General features: G+C 44.3%; 1 protein-coding gene across 1 annotated transcript in view; it reads right to left on the bottom strand.

The window, feature by feature from the left end:
- Positions 1-20078, bottom strand: part of DNAJC18 (DnaJ heat shock protein family (Hsp40) member C18) — a 30213-nt gene extending 10135 nt beyond the window's left edge. The window contains exons 1-6 of the mRNA XM_045028110.1: positions 19926-20078; positions 18348-18531; positions 16251-16396; positions 13157-13342; positions 5537-5649; positions 3715-3824 (exon numbers count right to left, since the gene is read on the bottom strand). Coding sequence (XP_044884045.1) covers positions 3715-3824; positions 5537-5649; positions 13157-13342; positions 16251-16396; positions 18348-18531; positions 19926-19962 — 776 coding nt within the window. The 5' untranslated portion in view covers positions 19963-20078. The remainder of the gene's footprint in view (positions 1-3714; positions 3825-5536; positions 5650-13156; positions 13343-16250; positions 16397-18347; positions 18532-19925) is intronic.
- Positions 20079-23289: the final 3211 nt, after the last annotated feature.

The following is a 23289-nucleotide window of genomic DNA, read 5'->3' as shown; positions in this document are numbered from 1 at the left end:
ACTGGACAAACTTGAAAGGACAGCAGTCTTCAGGGTGCATTCAGGGCACAGGGCCAAATATCTGAGGGTGCAATGTGACTGTAGTCATATAGCCCATTCCACGTAGATTTCCACTGCCTCACATAATATTTTTTAGGCACCTGAGGGCAAATTATAGAACCCTGTGGAATTCTGAATAAGGGATGATCCTGGTTCCATTTCCTTCTAATGTTTTGAAACTGCCCTGCAGTCAGCGGAGCTGTGTGGAGCTAGCTTCTCTGCCTTCTCCACTGGTTTAAACCACATTCTTCTTTCTAATCTTGGCTCCTCTCTTTGCATCTTTCGAATTGTTGCCCTGGATGAGGGGAAAGCAGCCAAAAAGGGAGGGTTACACTCCATCTGTCATGCCTCTCCCTCCTTCCACAGTTCGGTTTGTCCCTTCCTTCTTGGTTTATTAAAAACCCTCTTTTCTTCCTCTCTCACAAGGTCTGGGGGTTTTATTCTCTGCATTAAGAACAATGGAGTTTGTAGGAGTTTAATTCCTAAAGATAAGGTTTAGCGGCAGAGCATATGTGCCTATGCGCAGGGCTGAAGTGTGACTCTCTTGGATCAAAGGGCATGGAGGCAGCAGGAGGGACTGCCCATTCTGGGAGCGGCTGGGAGCGTTTCACTTGGGATTGGCACAACTCAAAAGACTCACTGGGGGAGTATCTTGCTATCTGCCAGACATGCAAGCTGACATCTTGTGGTAACAGTGATAAGAATTTTGGAGCAGCCTGAAAAACGACAGAATGCGAGCCCAACCTCAGCGAGTTCCAATTATGCTACCCCCAATAGGGGTGCCATTTAGGAGGGGCAACTGCCTCCTTCCCCCATGAAGCACCTCAGCCCCAGCTGCAGATAAAGGAAGCATGTAGCTGAGGGCAGGCAGAGGCAGAAAGCAAAGCCCTCCCACAGCGGCTCCCCCTGGGCATCATTGTCCTTCTGCAGCACTCTGGGGAGGAAAGCTCATCCCTCTGGGCTCCTGATCACCAGGCTTGCCAGTAGCTTGGAGCAGGAGCCATCTGCTGCTGGCATAGCCTGTGGGGTGGACGCCTTCCTGCATGCTGAGCATCCTGGCTGCCAGGCATCTGTCCTGCTGAAGGGTACAGGGGAACAAGTGCTGGGAAAGGCAGGCAGCAAAACCCCTAGAAGTTCACTGAAAAGTCAGGAAACTCCACCCCCCAGGCAGCAGGATAGGGAGCAAGCCTCCCACAACAGGAGCTGTGGTGAAACCTGATCCTGCCCGTTACCTCTGAGCTGACCGGGAGAGCGCTCTCTGCTAAGGAGGTGGGAGCAGATACAACCCACGACAAGCCTGACAGTCACCTTGTGGCACAAGATTCATGTGATGTTCTTGTGATCTCTCTCTGAAGGAGCCCCTCTATCTCAGCGCTGCCTCTCTTCTGGCAGTGCAGTGACTGGATTCATATTCCTACCTCACTAGCCCCTAAAACGTGCTTTAATCAATGTGTTCCCTTCTGTGACAAACGCCAGACTTCCGACTCCTTTCTCGGAGCTTGCCAAGAAATGGATCACAATGCAAATGCACAGCCTCGAGTTCTTTAATTCCCTCCACCTCCAGTTATTTTATCATTAGACCTTCACTTCTGTTATCTTGTCAAACAGCAATTGAAGTTCATGTTTTTCTGTCACATTTTTCAAATGAAAGCAAAATATGTTTTATGTCAATAGCTTAAGATGGATGGTTTGTTTTTTGTTGTTGTTGTTGTTGGAGCCTTGCTCTAAGCCAGGAAGGTATTGGTATGAAAAGAAGGTTTCAAAAAGTATGCTGTCAGCACTGAATTTCATGCTTTTATATTTTAAAAATCAAAGACAGGTGATCCTGCATAGTCAGAGATATCTGGCAAGCAGCTGTAGGTGTTTACTGCTGTGACTGCACAGCTATCTGGAATCAACAATATTTTACTGTATTTGTCTCCTGTATGGTCTGAACTTTGCTGCTTTATAAGCTTGAAAGTTAGGTTTTATTTGGTATTGGGTCCTAGGCGCAGATTGCTTAGCTTTAAAAATTTCCGGTTTGTCCTCTGTTGGTAATTCTGTTGTAGAAAGCCTATATAAAATATTATTAACAAAATAGGAAATAACCACAACAAATGAAACAGACTGATTTTTACCTTTTATCCTTCCAAAAATCCAAGAGCTGCCAGTGGCCAAAGCAGCCCCTGGACTCCTGCAAGAAGTTGCCCTCCACTGAAATCTGTAATGGCCCCCCTGTTCTTTAAAAGGGGCAAACCCAGACCTTTCAAACACTGGATTTCATCAGAAGTGAACTCTTGTGGCTATGCCCCTCCTCTCACACATGGTCCTGATTGTCACCTGACCAACAACTCTCAGCATTGGAAAGGCCTATGTGGAGGGATAGCTCAGTGGTTTGAGCATTGGCCTGCTAAACCCAGAGTTGTGAGTTCAATCCTTGAGGGGGCGACTTAGGGATCTGGGGCAAAATTAGTACTTGGTCCCGCTAGTAAAGGCAGGGGGCTGGACTCGACCTTTTGGAGTCCCTTCCAGTTCTATGAGATAGGTATAAGGAGGAGACAACGTGTGACAATGCCCCAAAAGGAGGGGGGAATTTTGTTGCAAACAGCTAATTGCTTTTTAAATGACAAAACTGCAAAGAGGCAAATGCCTAAGCCCTCAAACTCATTTTATTCCGGATTAACAAAGCAGAACCCCCTTGGGCTGAGCGTTTAATACAGCAGGTTTCTTTCCCACCTACTTGTTCCAACTCTCCTTAAATATCCCTCCACAGTCACGATAAGCCTTTCGATCCAGCACGGATTGAACACCAAGCTAATACTGTTCCAGTGTTGGCATGAGGGAACTGCTTTGGATTGAAAGGAAGATCTGAAATGTTTCCCTGACACCCATTCATCCAACTGAAAACACCTGCAGGCCATGAACAGCACCAGTCTACAACCCCAAGCTCATGGATATCGCATTTACACTGGTGTATAAATCAACCATGCACATCCTTCCTACCATTCAAATCAACAATACCTTCACAACCCCAGGATCTTTGCAGAGTCCTTTGCTGCTGCCATCCTGCGCACATAGGAGGTCTCATGCTTTACAGCTCCTCAGCTCCACCTAGCTACCGCTCCTTTCCCCCCAAAAAAAGAACTAGTGGTCCTTGGGTGGCTCTACTCTCCCTCCAAGGGAAAATCCCCCACCAGCTCTACAGCCCAAATTGGCCTATTCTCTTGGGCAGCATTTCTACTTGCGCTGGATAAACAGGCATGTGGGTTTTCCCCAAGCCCTGATTAGAACAATGCTAGGCATTCCCCACTCCCTTCCAGGGCTAACCAGGCTGCTCTGTAATGCTCCAGATCCCGCTGGTTTAGAAGGTGCTAAATGCTACTAGACCACCATATGAAAGTGTTTAAAAACAGATGGTGAGCTCGCTGGGGCAGGGACCGTCTTCTGTTACTTGTCTGTATATAGCCTGTTACAATGGGGCCCTGCTCCTTGATGGTTTTGTATTATGGTAGTGCCTAGGAAAAGCAACCAATAAAAATGGAAATAGCCCATGTCCCTTAATTACAAAGTGATAATGCTTTCTGCAGAGACCAGATGGGAAAAGTTAGTGAATTCTCTATTAAGTCCAACATCCTTCTACCTCCCCACTCCAAGCAACCTAGACCAGATAAACAGTTTTTGAAAAATTGGACTTACGATTTGTAGAACAGGCTGTACGGTGGATTAGTGGCCATCAGCTGAGTTATAACTGACACAACTATGATCACCAAAACTGGCAGCAACTGAATAAATGCAGAGTATGTATTCTGAAATGGACAACCATAGTTAGTGGATGATAAAAGTTAGAGATGGGAATAAGAACTACTAGCTCATAAAAGGCAGGATGCGGTCTCTAGGCAGACAATGTATCAGATGTTAATCAGACAAGAACAGAGACTATCCTTGAGTTAACAGAAGAAGCGTGACATTTAAATTTCAAACTAGTTAAATTTCAAAATTACCTTTATTAGAAAAACACTTTAATAACCTAAATTTCAAATAAATAAGTTTTCTCCTAATCAAATTTTTGTAAAGTTTCTTTAATGCACAATTCCATTTATAAGTCAAATAACTATCCCTCAAAAAGTATGTGCACACTGTGCTGCCAGGAGGCTGCAAGGAACACCCTGCTTGGATACAGTTTATATCTACAGGTTAATTGTAGTTTCTAAAATTTACAATGTTTTTTTCTCAAATCCCACAAAATACTTAAGATCCCAATGACTGAAACTCTTAAGAATGTTAAAGGTTAATAAATAATACATAGTGCAATTTGGAATTAGAGATGTGTATTTTCTTTTATTTGTTTGAATATGTTTCTCAAGGTAAGTGAATTTAGTGCAAGTGAAACAGTGATGGCTCTAGGGACAAAAGTCTTCTGTTACTCCATAAAATTAACAGCCCGGACAATAACAGCGTTTCTTTTTACACTGTCCTGCCCACCTGCCTCAACCTTGGCCCTTAAGGGGAAGCGCAGAAAGCAGTCTGTAGCTATTCAGTCCTTGGTGTCTGTATCAAGATTACCAACAAGAATGCTCACTGCAACCGTATGTGATATGAACACTCAGGAGCACCACCAGCTTTTTTGGCGCGAAGGTCCCACCCCTGAAATGCCACCCCCGACAGAGGCGACGGAAGGTCCCACCCCCAAAATGCTGCTGCCAACCGGGGCGGCCGAAGATCTGGCTGCCGTGGTCACTGCCCCCCAAATGTTAGTGCCCCTAATGGGTTGCGCCAGCCCTGTGAACACTTGTCTGTCCACACCACAAACGTATTTCCCATTAGGCTACACAACTGACATTGGATGGTAATGATTTTCAGCCACTACTGATCCATTTCAACTGATGAAAGACTGTAGCTCTTTTCTGAGGCCCCCCCCCCCCCCACACACTAAGATACATTTTGGAAGTAGCAAATAAAGAGACAAGTACAGTGGTCCCACATAAAAAGTCCATTCTGATTGTAAAAATATTACTGGTTCTAGAGGCATTCCCCATTTTAAGAACTGCAGAACCTGAGTTACGAACACCTCAGGAGCACCTCTGAACAAAACATTATGGTTGTTCTTTCAAAAGTTTATAACAGAACATTGACTTAATACAGCTTTGAAACTTCACTATGCAGAAGAAATATGCTGCTTTTAACCATCTTAATTTAAATGAAACAAGCACAGACCGTGTCAAATTTCCTCACCTTGTCAAATTTTTTTTTTTAAACTTTGCCTTAATTTTTTTCAGTAGTTTATATTTAACACAGTAGTGTACTGTATTGTTTTTTTTTGTTTTGTTTCTGCTGCTGCCTGATTGCATGTTTCTGGTTCCAAATGAGGTATGTGGTTGACTGGCCAGTTTGTAACTCTGGCGTTCATAACTCTGAGGTTCTACTGTATAGGGAACACTACTAAAACCCGTATGAACTTGAAATGCGCCCACTGAAGCCATGATCAATATTTAAAGCTAACAGCTTCCTCTCACGGTACCTGAGGCCTGTTCTCTTCCTCCTCTTTTTCCTGCGTCCAGGCTCTCTCATTTCGGTGTCGCCGCCGATAATAGTGAGCGTCTGGTGTTACATTTGAAAACATATGAATATTTCCTGTTTTAAAAAACCCCAAAGAGGTGAACTAGCCATTTTCATTCAATTGCAGGCATCTATTATTCCTCAGAAATTCTAGCTGGCTATCCCACCTTACATGGCCTGAGTTACCAGGCACAGTCATGAAAGGCCAGATTATAAACTTCAAATAATACATCTCAGAATTGAAATTCCAAAAGAGCACATGGGAGCTAGCCATCATGCAGCATGTTGGGGCATTGGTGTGCCAAGAGAAAGGGAATGTTTAAGGAAAAAAACAACAACTAAAGGCAAAGCAAAACTTTGTGCAAAACCATCTCAATTAATTTTCTAAACAAAAAAACAAAACAGAGACCCATTGGGGTTTTTATACTGCAACTCTTGCTGTCACATGAGTTTTAATATGTCCTCGAGAGACTACTTTGCGTGGGAACCTGAGGCTCTAAATATAAGTAATAGGCTTTATCACTCAGTCCATAAATTAGGCTGCTCTTAATTACTAAATTTGCCCTGCTGTACTCATTTCTGTTCTCTTTCTTTGAGCTCTTTATTGCCTCATTAAGGATTTTGTAATGAGAGAAGAGATTAAGGAGAAGTACCTACTTGATAAAGAATACAATTCAGGATTTCCTTTTCTTGTAGGCGAAAGAGAGACACAGTATACAGCTGATTTATTTTAGAACTTCTAAGATGGAGGAAGAAAGAAGCACAAGCTATTTTGATCAGAATGATGCTGTTTAAAAGCTCTACCAATTTTGAAAGCTATGGATTTTACATTACATGAACACCGGAATAGCTATGCTCTTTCCTTTTTAATTCAGAACTCTTTTGTAGTAGAGGCTCCAAATTAAAAATGTTTGTCCTAATCAGAATCACAGAAATACGACTCCATCTTTAAACCTGCATGAAATTAATATAACTTTACACTTCTATAACATCCTTCATTCAAGGTTCTCAAAGCACTTTACAAACATGGGCAAAATAACATTGTTACAAGAAACTGAACTTAAAATAAATTCTTTGACTTTCATTTATTAAAGCCTAAATAACAAAATGCCCATACACAAAGCTTGAGGCACCCTGCCAATTACTTGCAACAGCATAATGACCATCCAGCAGCATTAAAAAACATCCCATTGGTACCATAAACTCAGCTTACTTGCAGCATTAAACAAAGAGTAACAAATTAACTCAGGGCATGTCTACACTCTGAGCACTACAGTGGCACAGTTGCAGTCCTACAGCTATGCCACTGTAGCACCGTAGCGTAGACACTTCCTATATCAGCGGAAGTGGTCTTTCTGTCAATGCTGGTAATCTGCCTCCCAGAGGCAGCAGCAGTTAGGTTGACAGAAAAATTCTTTCATCAACCTTGCCGCGTCACGCTGGAAGTATGGTCAGCTTAACTACGGCACTAGCGGTTGATCTAAATTTAAGTATAGACCAGGGCTCAGTTGGCCAGCAAACGGAAAGGAACAGAAATGGACCCCCTAATGCCGCGGGGTCCATATCTTCCATCTCGCCAAAACCCGATTAAATAAGTGGCTTTTGTAGCATGCACAGGTCATCAATTTCATAATATTTCAGACAAAGTGGAGGGAGCAAGTTCCAGGATCCCAGGACCCTCACGCAGAATACCCTACCAGCATAAGAAAAAGTTTGGTGTGGAACTATAGTTTTGCTCATCTCCAAAGATTTTCAACTCCAATTCCCCAAAAGCCTATGCTTCAGCTTACAACTGTTTCAGTGCATATGGGATTTGTTCACGTGCACCAAAACAGTTGAATGGATTTTCCTCAGTTAAAGAGAAAAATAACCTTTGAGCTAGGAAAATGTATAGAATGTTCATCTCAAAAGTTTTTTTTGGAGGAAGTTATGATTTGGTTTTAATATCAAAACAGTTTTAAGCTTTGTTTAAGCTTGGAAGTAGGCAAAGCATACACAATTTCTGCTTTGCAAAAGAATTGCAAGGAAGACGTTTAGTCGTATAGCAAATAGGAAGAAAAAAGTGTTCTAAAGTCATAGCTATTTAGTTTTAATAAGGAGTTGTAATGAAAATCCCTGTGCTCCCTTATTTTTCTTTGCCACAAAAATCTGTAACGCCCTCACTTAGGCCTTGTCTACACTACAGAGGTTTTTTTTGATGCAAGTTATGCCAATGATAAAAAACTGATATAATTACATTGCTTGTGCATGTTCACACAATGCTCTTTTTGTTGGTGGAGCACATCCATAGTTGGTGCTTTAGCAGTGCTCTATGGGTAACTATCCTACTATGCTACTCGCTATTTCTGCAGCTAGGAGTTGTGGAATGGCGGAGGGGATCGCTGTGCACCCTGGCTGTGGGCTTAATGTCCCGACTCATTTTTTCCCGTCCCACCATTCCATGGGCTTCCAACTGTGTTTCGTGATGTTTTTCAATGGCCCCTGTTTACTGTGTGCCCAGAGCCTGCACTGCTTTCCACTACTGTGGTCACTGTTATGAACACATCACAGCTGGTCATGCAGTATATCACAGCAGCTGTCATAGCACATCTGCATATACTCAGGGTATTGCTACCCTGGCAGAGTTACAGTACCGGCAGTTACATCGCCGCTCAGAGCGCTGAAGGGAAACCGCTGTTGTGTGTTCACACTGTTAGCTGCCTGCGCAATAGCATGTTTACACTTGCGGCACTTGCATCGGTATTCGGAGCGGTGCACTCTGAGCAGCTGTCCCACAGAGCATCTCTTCCTCTTCTGCCGCTAGGAGTTGTGGGAAGGCGGAGGGGTCACGGGGCATCCTGGGCCCTGTCCCAATGCCCCGTGATGCATTGCTTCGCATACCAGCAAACCCTGTGCTACCGTCTGCATTTGGTGCCATCTTTCAATGGTTTGTGTACTGCACGCAGGAATGGATCCCATACTGTTGACCAAGATGCTGCTTGCTCTCACTAACACGTCACGAGTGTAGTGGAGTTATTCCTTAAACTACAAAGGCAAGAGGAGTTCAACATTGATCTCTCCACGCGTACTAGCTATGACATGAGATTGCTTGTGGCATTCACAGAGGTGCTGACCATAGCAGAACGCTGGTTTTGGGCTCAGGAAACAAGCACTGAGTGGACAGATCACATCATCAATGCACGTCTGGGATGATGAGCAGTGGCTACAGAACTTTTGGATGAGAAAAGCCACATTCCTGGGTCTGTGTGATGAGCTCGCCCCAGCTCTGCAGAGCAAGGACATGATAATGAGAGCTGCCCTGCAGCTGGAGAAGTGCATGGCGATTGCACTGTGGAAGCTGGCTACTCCAGACTGTTACCGATCAGTCGCTAACCAGTTCGGAGTGGGAAAGTTGGCCATTGGCCTTGTGATGACAGAAGCGTGCAGGGCCATTAATCGCATCCTGCTCCGAAAGACCGTGACTCCGGGCAACGTGCGTGACACTGTGAATGGCTTTGCACAAATGGGCTTCCCTAACTGCGGAGGGGCGATAGATGGCACACATATTCCAATGGCACCAGACCACCTAGACACTCCATAACCTTTAAGAGCCGCTTCGTTCTGGTGCGCCATATTCTCCTTTCGGTCCCCTTTCTCGCTGTCCCACCACTCCTTCAATTCTTGTTTTTCAGCCGCGGAGTGCATCATGACGTCACACAGAAAATCCTCTTTAGTTCTTTGTGGCCGCTTCCTAATTCTGTGCAGCCGTTCAGCTGGCGATAACAAAGAGGGAGGCTGGGCTCCCAAGGTCTTATCTGTGAAGCCAAAATGCAACATTTCACAGAAAGCAGTATTGTTTGCAACACACAGACCACTGGTTCAGTCATTTAAAACACAACCACTATTCACATACCTGTCACTAACTGGCTGACAGGCAAGCACACAAGACCCCCAAAATGGTGAGTAACCACAGGGGCAGGGGAAATCAGTGTTCCAGGACAATAATGCACACTGGGCATGTGGCTCTTGGGGAGAGCCAGCATTGTATGGGGGACCTTACAATCATTACTGTCCCCACATTTTCCACAGGTTGTGTTCATTATGGAAGATATCTTGCTGCTGAGGGTGAGCAGGGAATCAAGGGAGGGTCTTCTCCAAGACTGTGGCTTCTGCCTTGGCCCTTATGCGGCTTGCCTTTGTGCAGCAATGGTCCCCCCCAGTGGCGGCAGAGTGGCATGGGAAAGTTACCCTTAATGGGGCAAGAAACAAAGCAGCTCTGCCAAAGAACCTGCGGCAGCGGATTGCCCAGTATCTCCATGAGCGTTTCTTGGAGATCTCTGAGGAGGATTCCCGTGAAGTGAGGGAGTCAAACAACACCCTGTTCAATCACTTAGACTAGGCACGTGGTGGTACGCACATGCCTGCTTTCTGCAACCCTCCTGCCCACAACAACTCACTTCAGCGATTACCAAAATCAAAGCCACTTACCAGGGGCTGCTTCTCCCGTTTGTGCTTTGCCAATCTCCGACAGCTGTGACTGGTTAGCCTCCTCCGGGGTAGAGAAGAGCTCCTGGCTGCATGCATCTCTGGCCTCCAAGTCATCCTCTGCCTCTGGGTCTCCCCCCACCACATCCTTGTCCAAGATTTCCTCCTCTTGGCTCGGTGCACTCTTGACTGGCACACAAGCCACCGAAGTATCGACAGTAGCCTTCACTGTGGAGGTGGGGTCGCCACCGAGTATTGTGTCCAGCTGTTTGTAGAACTGGCAGCTCATGGGCGCAGCACCGGAGCAGTGGTTTGCCTCCCACGCCTTGTGGTAGGTGCTCTGCAGCTCCTTCTCTCTGCCCTGCCCTGCAGTGTGTCCCAGTTATGGCCCCTTTCTGTCATGAAATCTGACAGTAGGTACCGTAATTCCTACAGCTGCAGTGCAGCTGGGACTGGACAGCCTCCTCTCCCCAAATGCTCATGAGATCCAGCAGCTCAGCACTGCTCCAAGCAGGGGATTGCCTGGTGCGTGGAGAAGGCATGGTTACCTGGAAAGATGAGCTGAGACCACTGTACGCATCACTGAGTAAACAGGAAGGGGAATTTCAAAATTCCCAAGGAATTTAAGGGGTGCGGATCATGGCTGGTCACCTGAGGGCAGGGCAATACAGTTCAAACCGATGACCAGAGAGGCGAGAACAGGCATTGTGGGACACCTCCTGGAAGCCAGTTGCAGCACTGTAATCGACCAGAGTGTCTACGCTGGCACCACAGCGCTGTAGGCCCAATGCAGAAAGCTGTACGCCTCTTGTCAGGGTGTTTGTTTTTTTTTTTACAGCGCTGCAACTGCGCAGTTTCTGCCCACTAAGTGACTTGGCAGTGTGTACACCTCAGGAGTTACACTGCAGAAAGCTGCTTTACTGCACAGATACTTGCCAGTGTAGACAATGCCTCGGTGAGCTGTCTATGACAGCAGCACTACAGGTGATGTGGCTGGCAAGCACACTCCTGATCCCTGGAGATAAACACCGTCTCCCTACCTCCAAACCATTTCTGGCTTCAGGCAATGGGGAGAGAGAAGAGGCAGTTTTGCCAACTAGAGCTGGAGTTAAAAACGTGGCCCACAAGGAATTCAACCTGCCTCAGCCCTTGCTGCGTTAGTGGTTCTCACCCCTGGAGCACAGCGCTGATTAGAAACTCTCAGGAGAGGCAAGAAGCCACAGGCAGGGGTTGGGAATGTGCTGGCTGGCCACACTAGAGCAGCAACAGCATGAATGGTTCACTGAACCACGTGGGAATGCTGTTGTAGTAGCACATGTGAAGAAAGCAAGGCTAGGATAGGTGTTCGCATTCTGAAAATCTGAAGTCAACAAACTCAATTTAAAATTGTGCATCTCAGGAGTTTTGCTAGACATATAAAGGAAGAAATGAGAAAAGAGTAACAGCAACTGGCACTTTAATTATCAGGTTTTACTGTTCTAAAAAGTACAGTTAGGCTATGTCTACACTACAAAGTTAAGTCGACTTAAGTTATGTTGACAATCATCCACCGCTGTAATTAAACTGCTTTTGCACATCCACATAATGCTCCTTGTGATGTCCAGTTAGTGCTCTTGCATTGACAGAGAGAGCAGTGCACTGTGGGTAGTTATCCCAGTGTGCAACTCACCACCATCTGCCGCCAGGTGTCTGGGAAGTGATCGCAGTACATCATGGGGCTGGGCTCAGAGGCCCATGGTGCAGTTTTCTCCGTCCCATCATTCTCTGGGCTTCCTACGACGTTTTGCACCACTTTTCAACAGCCTCTGTAAACTTCCTGCCCATCATCTCTGTCTGAAAGCATGGATCCTGGACTGCTCTCCAGTATCGTGATGAGCATTATGAACACAACATGGCTAATCCTGCAGTATTTCATGAGCTGCGAATCTGATCACACTGTGGTGTCTGCCCTTCTGTGTGCCATGGAAAGAAACAATTCAAGATTGATGTTGGCATTCACAGAGCAGCTGCACACAGTGGACCATCAGTTCTGGGCATAGGAATTAAGCACTGAGTGGTGGGATTGCATTGTTATGCAGGTATGGGATGATGAGCAGTGGCTGCAGAACTTTCGGATGTGCAAAGCTACTTTCCTGGAACTGTGTGCGGAGCTTGCCTCTGCCCTCTGGCACAAGACCACCAAAATGAGAGCTGCCCTAACAGTGGAGAAGCGAGTAGTGATTGCTGTGTGGAAGCTGGTAACTCCAGACTGCTACCAATCAGTTGCAAAACAGAAGTCCACCATGGGGGTTGTAGCGATACAAGTGTGCAGGGCCATTAATTGCCTCCTGCTACAACTGTCTGTGACTCTTGGCAACAAGTGGGAAACAGCGGATGGCTTTGCGGCAATGGATTCCCTAACTGCGGCGGGGTGATAGATGGTATGCATATCCACATTTTGGCCCCAGACCATCTTGCAATGGAGTACAACAACAGAAAGGGCTACTTTTCTATGGTATTGCATACTGTGGAGGATCATTTCACCAACATCAACGCATGGTGGTCAGGGAAGGTGCATGACACATGTATCTTCAGGAACACTGGCCTGTACAGAAAGATGCAAGCATGAAGTTTCTTTCCAGACCAAAAGATTCTAATTGGGGATGTGGAAATGCCAATAGTGATCCTTGGAGACCCAGCCAACCCCTTGCTCCCATGACTTATGAAGCCATACACCAGAAACCTTAACTGCAGCCAGAAGCACTTCAACAACAGGTTCAGCAGGTGCAGAATGACTGTTGAATGTGCATTTGGCCAGTTAAAGGGTCGTTGGCGCTGCTTTTTTGTCAGATTAGACCCGAATGAAGAAAATATTGCCATGATCATAGCAGCCTGCTGTGCTCTGCATAACATTTGCGAAGCTAATGTCGAGATGGTTTTATTATGTCAGCGTAGCAAGAGAGTTAAATCGGTGGGAGGAACATTGCAGTGCATAAACCTCCACAGTAAGGCTGATGTAAGCTGTCTATGTCGAGTTAGCTGTGTAGGGTAGACATGGCCTCAGGTTCTTGAGCAGTATCAAATAAAGCTAACTTTCCAGCTCTTTACACTTCAAAGACAATATAGACAGAACACTGACCTGTAGGGAAGTGCCCACCAAAAAACATGTTGAATATTTCTTCTGGTGTGATGTCTGCTTCAAATTCCCTGTAATAATCATAATTCCTAGCCCGGGGAGTCCTGAAAGTCTCTTGCTCATCCCCAAATTGATCATATCGTAATCGTTTTTCAGGGTTGCTCAGAACGGCAAAAGCATTGCCTATTGCTGCAGAATAAGAGAGAGCAATATTACACATTTACTTCATGCAATCTTTTCGAGTCAATATGCCTTTCATAAGCTAAATTTTATAAGATGAGTAGCAACAAGTTGATAGAGGCACATTTTCTGTTGGACAAAGTGTAACACAACCATCTGGACAGAGAGACTCGATGTCCATTGGAGGTGTTATTCGTAAAGCAAAGTGAGTGCCCCTTTCAGTTATTCTTATGAATACTGGGATTAGCACTGATGAAAGCTGCGCACTCATCTTGGATAGAAGCAGGAAGTTAAAACACCTCCTGTAGCATACCGAAGGGTTGAAAATACTCAGAAAACTGGAGAAGAGACCATTCTGGAAATCTGTTAAAGGGCTGAGTGACAATACAGCTTTTTACTAAGTCTGAAACCAGTTAGTGACATGGTAGGCTTTAGACAGTGTGTGCCCACACACCATATGGTTAATTACATGACATTGCATCCTTCCTGTAGGTTGTGTACTTTTAACTTTGTGTTAAGTTAATTTGTTTTACATTCCTACGAGCTGGACAAAATAAACACTATGCTCCTCCTAGGATTTACCTCAATCAGCTGAAAGGTTACAACTGCCTTGTCTTCACTAGACTTGTAACACAGGTTAGCTTAGCATAGGTTAAAAATATATCTTTTTTCCTAGAGAAGACAAGGCCTTAGTTAAACAAGTGCAATTGTGTGTACAGCATATCACAGAGGGCTAAGTGAGAATGGCAAGAGGGTTAGAGTGATCTCATGCACCAGAGGAAAGAAAGGAACAGAGAGTGAGGTGAGGGATGGCCATTATCTTACAAATGCCCACTTGCTGGCAACCCCATTCAAAGGCACAGTTTTGAGCTAGGGGAGTTCCACCAGTCACCTGAGAGACTATCAAGAATAGAGCTTGATCACAACATTTAGGGAACAAATTCTCAAATAAGGATCAAGGAATTTACAATAATTGCCTTTATATTAATAAGTGGTAGCTTTCAAAATTGTCCAATTTGCTTTCTAATGCCAAAGGCAATCCACTAGACATATTATGTTTAGCACTGAGATAGCCTTGGAGAATTAAAACCTCTCTTCATAGAATAAGTACATCACTGGCAGTTTCCCCTCTCCTCTACACATGTCTCAACTCTGACCTGACAGAGCCACCAATAGACCAGTTTGATGTCCATGGCCATTTCTATTCAATCTGTAGCCACTTCACTGAGACTGAAAATAAAGGTACAAACTGATACACTTAGGTGTCTACCAGGACCTGAAATATGAAAATTGTTTCACATTGGCCACCATACAGCTAGTCAGCTGTCAATGACCTCATCACTAGCCACCTGAGCTGGCTCTAAACTAGTGCCCCAAAGATGAAAGACCCCATATTTTATTACCAAACCCTTCAGCCACCATGTCTCCCAGAACACACCAACATCTTTAGATATTAATTTCTGAAGGTCAAATAGCTGCAGCAACAAACTCAAGTATGCAATAACTTTCTCTTGGAAAGTTGTGTTCATATAGTTTTTTCTAATGTTCAAAGTATCTAAATATTAATGTAAATAAAGAACATTGAAGTTTGATTTTAAAATTTAGAACTTTTGTACCACCTTAATGCTATTTGAAATACATTTTTCATAGGCAAATTTACACTGAAAGCCAACCCCCAGCCCCCCAAAACCCAACAACTTTGCAACTTCATGTCTTCTTTACCTTAACACTGGCTAACTGAAAGCAAGGCTTTGCCAAGCTCTGTGTTAAGATAGTCCTGGCCATAGTTGGAAGATAAAAAGAGAAGGTATAACAGATTTAATTTAAGTCTTTAGATACTAAGATTGTTGATATAGATAATATAATCTTAGTATAAAATTCAGAGAATCAGAATAACACACAAAAACTTTCAATGTTTTCATGATTTTTAACTCATAATTAGGGCCCTACCAATTTCACGGCCACGAAAAACATGTAATAGACAGTGAAATAAGCCCTTCCCCGTGAAATCTGATCTCCCCATGCTGCTCTGGGAGCACTCCTGCTGGGGAGCTCCTCGCTGCAAGTCTCTGCCAGGCTGGGGAGGAACAGGACTTGTCCATCCCCTCCATGGCTGCGCTGGGGGAAGGGGGGAAAAATCAGACCCACCTCCCAGTGCCGCCCCCTGATTCAGAAAGCTCTGGGACTGGGCAGCAGCCCTGAGGTTGCTGCAGCTGGAGGAGGCTTGTGGAGGTGGGTCCGATCTCTCCCTGCTGCTGGTACCACCCCAGCCATAGGGCTCCTAGCTGCAAGAACCCATCAGGCTGGGGAGGGACAGGATTTGTCCATTCCCCGCAAGGTTGTTTGGGGTGAAGAGGGAGGAGGAGAGATCAGACCTACCTCCGGGTACCTTTGGGTTGGGACCCCCCCGCAGTTACAATACCATGAAATTTCAGACGTAAACATCTGAAAATGTGAAATTGACCAATTTAAAATTCTCTGGCCATGAAATTGATCAAAATGTACCCTGAATATGGTAGGGATCTGCTCACAATCTAGTAAATAGAACATACAGAACAATAGGTGATTAGACAACCAGGGAAATTGTTGATCAAATGGATGAGGGCTATTCATTACAAACAATACTGCTTAAGCACCACTGTGAAACTTCAAAGGGATTTAGGATGCCTTTTCATTTTACTACTATCCTGCTTCTCACAGAGGTCTGTACTTTGAAAACTCCTCCTAACAAAGACAACTCTTTGTCAGGCAGCTGTGGGATTTTATGAAGAAAACTGTATGCATCCTACCATCACCTATGAAAATTATAAGCTGTCTGTGTTTCTATGAAGTCTTCAGCCAGGGTGCATTACCATAGTCTGAAGCAAGCCTTGCTGGAAGATTCTTTTTAAAATAAACCGTACTTCATCTCACATACCTTTAAAAGCTTCTGTTGCTCCAGGAGCACAGTTTTTGTCAGGGTGAAATTTAAGGGCCAGTTTTCGATAAGCTTTCTTCAAATCCTCCTCATTGGCATCTCTCTCAACTCCCAAAATTTCATAATAATTGCTACACTTCTTTATTCTGAAAAGACAAAATTGGGTTTTTTTTTGTTTGTTTTTTTATCATCTGCATGCCTCCTCCTACAATACAGTTGAGAGAAAATGTTACAAGAAACCAAACAGACAACACTTAACATAGGTGAGGAAAAAGTAGCAGCAGAGAGAGACTGTATGTTGCTAAGATACATGAGGAATCAGGGCACTGTCTCAGGGATGGGGTCATGTGTATAACTTAAAATTCACTTAGTAAAAACATAAGTGCTGAAGAAGGTGCCAAGTTGTGCATCCTAGAAACTGAAGTCCTCTGTTTAGCCACAAAGCAGTTGCAACACAGGCAGAGGTAACACAAGCTTCCCCACCAATCCAGCTCAACCCTCAACTGAAAGGAGGAGATCTAAAGAGCTGGTGTGTAATTTGGTCTCCATGTTCACCCATCTCTTGCCTGCCCTGGTAAGAAAGCCATTAGTGTGCCCATTTGTACCATGCACATAACTTCGGAACCTGAACACCTGGCCAGCAGGAAAACTGGACATCACCAGGTTCATTTCATATAGGATAGCAAACCAGGCATATGTATCGCCTGCAGTAGAAGAGCTTATTTAAATTACTTTCACCTGAGAAGACTACATTTAAAATCCTGACATTGATCAACAAGTAAAAAGAAGCTTAGTGGGTCCCCCATTGTTATCTCTATTTGTGCAAGCCACAATGTTTGTCTGCATATCTCAGATACTTATATAGCCCCCATGCATGTTGTACCTGAGCACCTCATAATCTTTAATGCACTTATGCTCACACCACCTCTGTGAGGTAGGGAAGTACTATTATTTCCATTTTACAGATTGAGAACTGAGGCACAGAGAGACTAAGTGACTTGGCCCTGGGTTACATGGGACATTTGTGGCAGAGCAGGACCTGAACCCAGGTCTCCCACAACCCAGACTAGTGCTGTAACTACTGAACTATCCTTCCTCAGTCTCTACTCAAGGAGCTCAGGGCTAGAAAGGCTAAAACTGAGATTCACTGACAATGCAGGAGGGTGAACAATACTTGACTATACTATCCTTTGCCTCAGCCATGCCTCATTTTCACGAGCAGGGCCCCAGTCCTGTGAAGCATTGCACACAGAGGACACACACATCCACACAGAGCCCCACTGAAGTCAACAGAAACAGGGGTCTTGCCCATGCAGAGGTCCCTGTAGGAACAAGGCCTAAATTTAAACATACAGTTATGCTTATTTTCATCAAATCCTTCTTTTCAGGGAGTCTGTTTCAGATGGAATAGTAAGCTCGGGCTCAAACTTAGAATTTCAAGTCTTAGCTAGAGCTAGGTCTCCTCGCCACAAAAAAATAATTAAAAATGGTTCTACTTTTTAATGTTTAAAACCTAGTAATCTAAAAAGAAAATGTTTGTGATCCTGTGACTTTAAAAAAAACAGCTGTTTTAAAATGATCTTTTGCTAACTCTTTAGATTACAATATGGGTAAATTAGCTGCAGTATTTTAGTAAATATTCACAGTTAAATTTAGGAAGGCAAAGTGACTAACATTCTGTTTATATACAGCAACTTTTGTTAATCACCTATTATTATGCATATTCCTCCTATGATTATGATGGCTCCATAGTTTAAACTGACTAGAAACTAAATACAGATATTCATAATAGACATAACTGTTCATTATTTGTGACAAACCCATAACACCTCAAGGAATTTTAACTTAAAGTTCGGAATATAGTTGATACTGCAGATTTCACCACTCAGAGATACTTATAAGGGCCCAATTTTCAAAAGGCGCAGAGCACCCACAACTCTCATAAACGCCATTCAATCAGACCACAAGTGCACATTAGCTGCTCAGGACTACAGCAGCTTTACAGTTGATATTTGGTTACTAAAAGATCACGTATGTGAGACTTTTCCCTTTGCCAATACAATTTAATGTAGGGTCTACTGAAAATATTTTGTTTACCTTTGTACCCCATACAACTGCTCCTCTGTGTAAGTCATATTAGCTTCTTCAGAGCCTGCTTGACCCCTCTCATTGTCGCACTTCTCGTTCTTCCCTCTCATACAGTTGCTGCAAGCACAGAAGTCAGAACTCTCACTGTTTTCCTCTGCTGGGCGTGCATTCCTTCTGAGCGCGTCAATTAAGGCTGCAAAGCAACATGTCCCCGTTATGACTGTATTACCAAAAATGCAGTGACATATCATTACATGTTTCACTCTACAATAAACATAAACATTTAATTAGAGAATTAAAGTATAAATAAATCTGGTTAAAGAAATGCATTGTAAAGAAAGTCCCAAACTAGCAAGTTAAAAATTAAAAAAGGTCTTCGAAGTAACAAGCTATAAGGCCAGAAGGAATGAAGGAGGGAGGATGCTTTGCTCAAAGAATGAAATAAGGGAAGTTCCTAAAAAGGCCTCTGACCAATAGCGGTGACTGCAGATGGTTTTAAATAAGACAAAGAAACTGTCTTAAAAATAACCAACATGGACCTTCCCACCCCATTTATCAGTGTTCTCAAAAATTGGGGCCTATGAACTCAGATGCAAAGGAAAAACTGTTAGTCAGCAAGGAGGAGGGAGAGAGACATGGAGGAAAGGCCTTTGGAAGAAAGGAGGTTGGAAACTTTATCTGGATTAAGACTGCAAATAAGGGAGAACTGCCTCAAATCAATTTTTCACTGAAGTCAGCAATTGGCAAGGACATCACTTGTTTGTTGAAGGGTATTAAAAAAAGTAAGCTCTTAAAGGGTTCATTGCTAATACCTGCCTGATCACGTTGGAGTGGCCCAGTATGGGTCTAAGCATCCCTGGTTTTAGCCCATTTGTAACTATCTTGATCAAATGCTTATAAATGTTTTGTTACTGTTTGGAGTAGTACATTGCTTATTATTTCGACATGTTTAGAGCAACTGTATAACTATCACTCAGCCTTTGTATTTAATAAAGGAATTTATGGTTAAATTAGTGTTGTGATAATATCCTGCATAAATAATCCCAATATTCATTCTAATGGAAACATCTTTTCACATACAAAAATCCATGAAAGAAAAATTCATCTTTCATCACAGCATTATCCATGGATTATCTTTAATGGGGGTCTTTTTTCTGTGTGTGTTGTAGCTGAGAAACATATTACACAAGGCAAGTAATAGAGAAAACAAAGGAGAAATATCAACAAAGCAAGAACCAAATACAAATTGCAAATTAATAATAGTGCAGAATAATATAAATGCTGCATGGACTGGAAACTACAGCTTCAGGGCCAGATTGCACAAAACGGTTTGCAGTGAAAAATGTACTGCAACTTCAAGCCCTTCCTCAACCCTCACAGTAACCTCATCCCCACTCCCTGCCCAGCCCCCAGTGCACCCTCCCCTCCCCACTCCTTTCCCTGCCCAGCCCCCCCAGTACCCCTCCCCTCTGCACTCCCTACCCCGCTCCAATCCCTGCCCAGCCCCCCCAGTGCCCCCTCCCCGCCCAGCCCGGCCCGGCCCCCCGAGCTCCCTCGGCCGCTGCCAAGTGCCGCGGCGCTCGGTACCTTCTGCCCAGCGCTCCCCGCTGCCCAGCCCCGCCATGTTGTTCGGGGGGAGGAGGGGGACGGGACCAGGACCCGGCGCTACTGCGGCGCCGGCAGAGGGGGCGTGGCGCGGAGTCCCCTGGATATTGTAGTCCTGCCGCTGGACTACATTACCCAGGGGCCCCGCGTGGGTGGGGGCAGGGAGGGCGTTAGGCGCTTGGGGTCCGGGTGAGTGGCGACGTCATCGTAGTAGGCGATGACGTCACGGAAACGCTCAGTGACGTCGTTGATATGCTGTAAACTTAACCCCACAGCCAACTATCAGGCCTGTGGCACCAGGGCAACAACCAGCCTGGTGCCGCAAAGTGCCTGCCCCTCCCCGCCTCTTGGTGAAGGCCTCAGCCCCTTGGCTCACCCCACACTGCTGGTGTTAGCCAAAAGGGCTCGTTTCCCCCTGGAGCTTACCTAATTACACCAAGGAGGCACGGAGACAGGAAGACAAGTACCACACCCTTTATTGATCGGTCAGCTGAGCGGGTGCTCTGATCGGCTAGTGCCAGAAGAGAGACACACCTTCCATGGCCAGATGGGCTTACCTTTATACCCCGAAACAAACAACTTAGCCTACGTTTGTCTACGTCATTTGGTTGACCTGTAGAACCTGTACATGCATCTGTTAGGGGATAATTGGATATGCAGGATACATATATCATTTTGTGGGGGCTACAAGATACATCTGTTGAGGATACATTTGTCATTCTGAAGGGGACACAAGATACATCCGTTGACCCTTTGTACTAGATACTTTGGATGCATACATGTGAACACAGCTGCATACACTTGGGGAGCCAACATATACTTGGGGAGCCAAACAAAACTGATAAGCGAAATAGCTGACTTAGGTAGATACACGGCCTTCAGTCTAATGAGTTCTGTAAGCTTTCCAACACAGTTTGGACAAGCATAACATAACTTTGGTTTACTCAGGCCTAATACGGAAAGGCTTCATTAGCACTATGATTTTTCCAACAACTCCCCCCTTTGAGAATACTCACCAAACCTTTTGGCTGAGTTTTCTCACACCTTGAGGCCAAAAAGCAATGAAGCCCTGCAGAAATATTTACAACTGCTCTTTTAAGCTTAGTCACCCCCAACCCAGGAATGAATGCATGGACAAAAGAGTGGAACCTTGTTCATTTAACAACTAAGGGATCGGGGCACTGACTATAACTCAGGTAGGTATACCCAGTGGTTTAATTTCCCAGATGTCTCGGTGAATAATTTAATCCCATATGCATCCTCCCCATGGACCCGGCAGGATTCGGTATGTGGGAGCCACACCCACCCCAACCGGTCCATATGCTTGGAAGGAGCACTGTAAATGTACACACTTCCACCCAGAAAGTGTCCAAGTATGTCTTCATGACCACAGATCAGATGGTACTCCTGATATGTCTGTAAGGGCAGTGGGTCAAGTCTGGTGCTCAAGATCACTTCAAATGGCCATCAGCTGGTCATCGAGGAAATCCTGAAATTTTAAACATACTAGATCCCACTGCAATGCCTTCCCAGCCTCAGTGATATTCAATACCATCTCTGTCAGTAACTTCTGGGTTATAGAACTAAGGGTGGAAATGACATGTAACTTACCAACTCCAGCCTATACTTAAGATAGCTGAGCTTCAAAAATAAGGCTAGTGGCCTTTTCTAGTTGGCCCAATTTCTTAGCATATTCTTGGCTTTGAAAAATAATTCAGATGACTGCAACACTATTGGCCCCAGCCCACAGGGATCTGGTCAATTCCCCTTTCTCCAGAGGAAATAACCCAGGCTCTTTGTTGTGCTAAGCTAATGGCAGCCCCTTGTGAGCAATCTGGGTATGTAAAAGTGATCTGAAAACTGGATAAAGACAATGTCATTTAAAATCCAATTAGGAAGGGCAATACATACTAAAGGATTTATCCAAAACACAGGGCGCAGCCTGTAGAATAAACCCCAAAATCCAATTAATTCCACATTCCCAAACATGGGTCCCACAAGTTTTTTTCTGCCAGTGTATAATTCCTCGGGTTTCTTCACCAGGGTCAGTTCTCAATGTCCTTTTTAGTCAGGAATTCCTGGACTTTGGCAGTGTCAGTGAAGTGAGTGTTTCTTCTAGAAAAGTTCAAAGGCACAGTTGGTCTGTCAGTGGACAAGGGAGAGGTTAGCTAGCACGTCACCTTGTCCTTTTTCCCTGCTGTCCAGAAGCACAGTTGAACTAGAAGAAAGAATAGGCTAATCATATAGGAGAGTTCTCCTGATGTGGACGGGTCTTTTTGCAGTGAGAATCATGGGTCCAAGCAATCAGTCTTTGGCACATCACAGCGGTGTTGGTAATCAGCAGGACTCAATAAGGGCCTTTCCAGTGTGGAGCCAAAGCAGTCTTCGTTGGTGGACCTGTACATTGATCCGGTCTCCAGGTTCCATGGAGTGGCAGGGCTGCTAGGGTCTTCGGGTAGTGCGTCTTTACCTGTGTAAAAAGGAAACCTAACACATTGCATTAGTGTCTTTGCAGATTGTACAGCCCCCCTTTTCTGGTTGTTAGCCAAGTGTCCTTGAACGAAGTCAGTGTATCTCTTTTTTTTTTTTTTTTTTGGACTGAGCTTGCTAGTTAAAGTTTTTCTCATTTAACTCGTTCTTTTTCCTTTTCCCCTTTTTGGCTTCCTTTTTTTTTAACCTACAAAGGAAACTTTTACGTTTTACTTATACACCTTTTGACTTTTACTTTTTACTTATACACCTTTTGTTAACAATGAACACATACACATTGCTGTTATACAGTACATTAGTCTTATTATTTAATATATGCCACATATACCCTTCTACTAAAATAACATTATTACAGAGCTTTGGAACAACAAGCCAGGACAAGCACACCCACTTTGATGAGTTCATTTAATACAAGCTCTAGTTCAATAGCTTCCCACCATCCCCAGCCCTCTGGCTAGAAATTTGAGGTAGCCAGAAGGATGCCATGCACAATATGGGGAGTGGGTTAACTTTTCATGTCCTCGCTTCCAAAGACTGTTAGTATGCAAATTTTAACAACAATTTTCAATTAAAAGATTTGGCCAATGTAGTTTCTTTCTCTTACTTAAGAAAATATATTAGACTTTAATAGATCACATTTTTCTGATGTATCCAAACACTTTGTATTTTAAGTTGAACAAAACAAATATCTGCATTTCAATTCAAGCCTTCTGCTTTATTTCAAACCAGACCATCCCATGAAAATATTTTTACTCTGCCAGTAAATCACGATACGTTGAATGCTGTTCAGCTGGCATTAGTTTTCTTTGATTATCTGAAAGACCAAAACAGAGGTCTACCCCTTCTGGGGAGTCAA

Source organism: Mauremys mutica, chromosome 8 (genome assembly GCF_020497125.1).
Source record: "Mauremys mutica isolate MM-2020 ecotype Southern chromosome 8, ASM2049712v1, whole genome shotgun sequence".
Classification (NCBI taxonomy): Eukaryota; Metazoa; Chordata; order Testudines; family Geoemydidae; genus Mauremys; species Mauremys mutica.
Note: the sequence above shows the minus strand (reverse complement) of the source record. Positions and strands in the feature narration are given on the sequence as shown.